This window comes from Verruconis gallopava, assembly GCF_000836295.1.
Source record: "Verruconis gallopava strain CBS 43764 unplaced genomic scaffold supercont1.254, whole genome shotgun sequence".
Classification (NCBI taxonomy): domain Eukaryota; kingdom Fungi; phylum Ascomycota; class Dothideomycetes; order Venturiales; family Sympoventuriaceae; genus Verruconis; species Verruconis gallopava.
In genome coordinates, this window is record NW_015622390.1 from 515 (window position 1) to 5,227 (window position 4,713).

The following is a 4,713-nucleotide window of genomic DNA, read 5'->3' on the forward strand; positions in this document are numbered from 1 at the left end:
CAAGGCTGGTTCAGCCTCGTGCAAAACCTGATCGTGAAATACGGTATACTTTAGGAGGATATCTACAAGTTTAACGAGACTGGCTTCTAAATAGGGGTTATCTCAACTTCAAAAGTAGTTACAAGAGCTGAGAGGAAGGGTCGTCCGAAGACAAAACAGCCAGGTAATCAAGAATAGGTTACTGTCATATACAGTATTAATTCACAGGGTTAGTCAATTCCAGGCCATATTATCTTCACAGCAAAGATCCACCAAGGCACTTGGTATACAGAGGGCAATCTACTGTCTAATTGGGCAATCTCTGTTAGTGAGAAAGGGTGGACGGACAATGATAGCCTTTGCAGACTCTATGCCAGAAAGATTATCTGACTTCAGAATTATGAGGTCCATTTCCCATTTGCCATCAGGTGGCCTGGGGATGTAGTATGGTATATACAATATAACGTCCAGATCATGCGTGCTCTTTTCCGCGATGACCAACATGTGTTAAGATTTATCTATTTCACCCATAGTAGTGTTAGGTAGGTCCTAAAGCAAGCCATAATTAGATTGAAAATTCTGGATAGTACTTTATATCTGTGGCTGTTGCTTGAAGCTATCCAACACGTACTTACCACTTGCCATATTGGAATACATGCGTAGCGCAAGCTTGAATACTTACCAGGAATTTTTTTGTGGTTCAGTTGAACCCGCCGCGACGAAAGACATAAAATCGCACACATCAAACCTACCGAGCCTAATCACGCAGTGTGTGATTCCCCTCCGCCGCAGCTGACAATCGCAAAACGATGCTATGAAGACAAAGATCTAAGCTCCTCCCTCAGGCCTGGAACGCAGCCGAAGCGGTTGAAAACATCCAAAAGCCCAAATCGTGAACCAGCTGGTTGGGACACAATTAACCTAACAATTCAAGAGGTCATTGATAAAGTCCGAGTTGACATCTGGAAGGACGAAGGAATATTGCCAACAGAAGAACAAGAGGAAGTCATGGATTGATTCCGAGCTATTACTCGTGAAGTACTACCAAGGAAGAGGTCGTTATCTTGCTGACGCACGCGCTCGGACACTGGCAGCAATACAGAATCTTTTCTATCCCGAACACCGAGCGACCAACAACCGCGCGAATTGAAGAGTGCACCATACAAATATCCGCGTTATAAAGACCAGCTTAAAGAGCGAGGTAGCTCTATAAGTAAACATAAAGAAGGAATGAGCGCAAATAGCAGAAAGCTCTGCGAGAAACTCCTGACTTCGCCGCAGGCACCGCCGAAAGATTCATTATTTGATGATGATCTATTTGAACTCATTCTTCCTTTATCTGAGATGCCGGTTCGACTTCAATTCCACTGTCTGTCTCAATCTTAGGGACTTCTTTAGCTTTGTCATTGTCGGTCTCAATCAAGCTCTCTTGTAAAAGAGTCGCAGTCTTGGTTATATTCTCATTAACGGCCGTGCGTACTGCATCCGCTTCTTCCAAAGCAGTTCTCATTTTGTCCATATCATCAGCCTCCAAACTCCCAATCAAAAAGCTAATTCTTTCGTTCATATTGTTCTGGTTCGTCTTAAAAGTTTCCAGTGTCAATGTTCGAGAATTTCCTACTCCAACCTCAGTTTGCAGTTTGAGAACCATCATTTCATGCATGATATGGATCTGAGCGAGGGATTGAAGAGCATCCAGAACTTGCATTCGTAAAGTCGGCCCTTCTGCCTCTTGGGAAAGTACTAGAGTTTGCACAGTACTCTCCGTATCATTCTGAAGCACTTCATCAGCACGAGCTTCACTTAGTGCAGTCATCATTTTGTCCATGTCATCAGCCTCTAAACATCCAATCAGACCTTTCATTTTCTCGTTCAAAAGTTTTTGACTCGAATTGGACGTCTTCACCGTCAATGAGGGAAAATTTCCCGATTTGACCTCGTTCTCCGATTTGAGAGTGTGAAGTTCATCGTTAATCCGTGTCTTGGCAAGGGATTGAAGAGTAAGAAGGATTTTCGTTCGTACAGTCGACTTCAGCGTGTGAGATGCATTGTTAGCAATTTGAAGGGATACTTTTGTAGCCTCTGTCTCCTCTAGAAGTGCTGCTATGTCGACGGCGTGGAGTTGTTCCGCCTCATATTGCCTAAAAGTTGTGTCTCCATTTGACGCGCAATGTTTGTTGCTCAAGATTTTAGTATATTTGGATTAAACCGTGGCTATTGCTGACAAATTGTATTCTCGAGACAGATTAGGAGGTCGCGGGTTGTAAGAATTGAGTGATGCTTGGAAAGGAGAGGCGAGACTAGCGACAAACTGTGTGCCTTTTATGATAACCTGGAGCGCTAAGTTACTTAGACTGATTTGCAGGTGTGGTCCTCCAAGCGCTGATAACTCACCATGTGTATGACCGGTCAATAACGCTAGAGCTAAACAGCTAGGTGGGGTTTGCTGCTGCGGTTTTATGGCCGACGTTCGACTAGCTGATTAGCTAGTCTCTTTTCTCTCATCGGCTTAGTGGCGGCTGCTGAAACCCCGCATGGTCAGCCCACTTCCTGCGCATTCCCCCTTCGATCTTATCTGGATACAGCCAGAACTATGACCTCGTCCTACAACGCCGTTAACAAGGCCTAGCGGGATTTCTCAATTCGTACAATCTTTGGCGAGATCTTTATCGCAGGACGCTTGCTGAGAAAAAAAACCACACTTTGCATACTTTCATCATTAACCGCAGTGTTTTCGAACGACCGATATGTCAGTTCAGCCGCCTGCTGACATATCTGATTGGGAAATTCTCCCAACAGCTGGGAAGAAATTGATGTGTGCGATCAGTGAAGAAGATAAACACGATGAAGAGGGCTCGATTTGCCTGGTTTATGAAGATATTCAAAGCATGCCCAATGAAGAGAGCACGACCCGCTCTATTAGTCAAGATCAAAAAGTCGATCTCCCTATCTGTTCGATCGTTGTCCAAAATAGTAGCAATAATATCAAGAATGAGGCACTGCTTTCCGATGAAAATCAGGCTCCAAATCACAAATCGTGCAAGGCATCGCTGTCGCCAGCAGAGAGGTCTTCCCTGGGACTTGCTCTATTATGTGCTATCAAGGATGGAAATGAGATGCACGCGATTGATATGCTTGAAAGAGGAGCAGATCCAAATGTGAGAGATGACTATGGATTTGCGCTCACACAGGCTATTCGAGGCGGACATTGGAATCTTGTGAGGAAGATGCTGGAAAAGAAAGCCAACCTAGACGTGAGAGACAACTATGGATACGCACTCACACAACTTATAAGAAAAGGCCACGAAACGTTGGGGATTGACATGGTTGAACGAGGAGCCAATCCAAACGTGGAAGATAACTATGGATGTGCGCTCACACAGGCTATTCGAGGAGGATACTTGAATCTTGTGAGGAAGATGCTGGAAAAGAACCCCAACTTAGATGTGAAAGACAACTATGGATACGCGCTCACACAACTTATAAGAAAAGGCCATGAAACGTTGGCGATTGACATGGTTGAACGAGGAGCCAATCCTAATTTGAAGGATACCTACGGAACCGTAATTCTGCAGGCCAAAAGCCGCGGCCTTACGAGACTTGAAGAGCTACTGCTCGAACGGGGAGTGGAAGCGCCTTCAATAGAACACAACTCTTCTGGGCTTAGCCAAATCACGATCAACCAAGACACACCTAACCACGTCAAAATCGATGGGGTACTCCCTCATGGTACAAATCTGCAGCTCTCAAGCGCTAATGGCACCACTCACTACATAATCTCCAGCAACGGTGGTATCATATTTCATAGTGTTTCTGCAGGAGCGCGTTCGAAACAAATCCTCGGAAATTTACCAGAATGGCTACAGAGGTCCTGAAGTGGGAGCATCAAATATTTGTCACTGGCTCGGATGATGAAGTATCTTGACCGTGCATATGTAATCCTCCACGTATTAGTCACCAAATTAAAACATGTCACTAACCTGTTCCATCTCTTTGTGTACCCGCTCCAGTCCTTCGCTCATGCATGGCTCTCTAACTAACTCTTCACTTACTTCACCTACCGCTGCCCTGGACGCTCGCGATTCACTCCTCTCACACAGAGTGCTGCTATGCTTAATTTAAGTATCCTTGTGATATATGTTCCAAAGTGACCTGGAGACGTCTGACAATGTTGGAGGAGCACTGGGCGAGAGTTGCGAAGTGCTCAGAGGAGAATGCGGCAGAAGCCTAAGTAGGGGAAGTGGCAAGCAAGAGAACATGTTAAGCGGTAGATGACAACGCGCTATGACACGCTGTTTAACCACAGCGTTCAAGTTCAGAATCAGGCAAGGAAGGAACGATAGCTTGGCTTTTATCGCAGGCTTGAGGGCTTGAGTATGTGAAAGGAAGTCTTCCTGATGCTAAAGGTCACCACCATGACTGACTGAATACCGCACGCTCAACTGGCGAAACTTGGTATTAGTTACCTCATGAAGGACGAGTACCTGCTCTGATCCTTCCTTATTAGATAATTATTCATGAAAGTTTCTGTGCGCAGCCTTCACTCTTTCAGCGGTTGACCCACCACCATCGAGCGGCGAAAGTGAATGTAATCAGAGTCAGAAGACAATTAAGGCCGTGGACCCTCAGGAGTGTATGTGCACATTATTTTGGCTTCCTCTCTTCTACATCTAACTCCATACCTCTTCCACATATCCAAACACAGACACACACAAACACACACACACACACACA

General features: G+C 45.2%; 2 protein-coding genes across 2 annotated transcripts; one reads left to right on the forward strand and one right to left on the reverse strand.

Annotated features, from left to right (window-relative positions):
• Positions 1-984: 984 nt before the first annotated feature.
• PV09_09831 (uncharacterized protein) lies at positions 985-2,353 on the reverse strand. The gene has a single exon (XM_016363977.1). It carries the CDS (start codon positions 1,841-1,843, stop codon positions 1,304-1,306), a length of 540 nt encoding a protein of 179 aa, XP_016208194.1. The 5' UTR covers positions 1,844-2,353; the 3' UTR covers positions 985-1,303.
• Positions 2,354-2,554: 201 nt separating this feature from the next.
• On the forward strand, positions 2,555-3,349 carry PV09_09832 (uncharacterized protein; the record flags this gene model as incomplete). The annotated part of the gene is made up of 1 exon (XM_016363978.1): positions 2,555-3,349. A coding segment is annotated over exon 1 (621 nt), but the record flags the coding sequence as incomplete, so codon positions are not given.
• Positions 3,350-4,713: the final 1,364 nt, after the last annotated feature.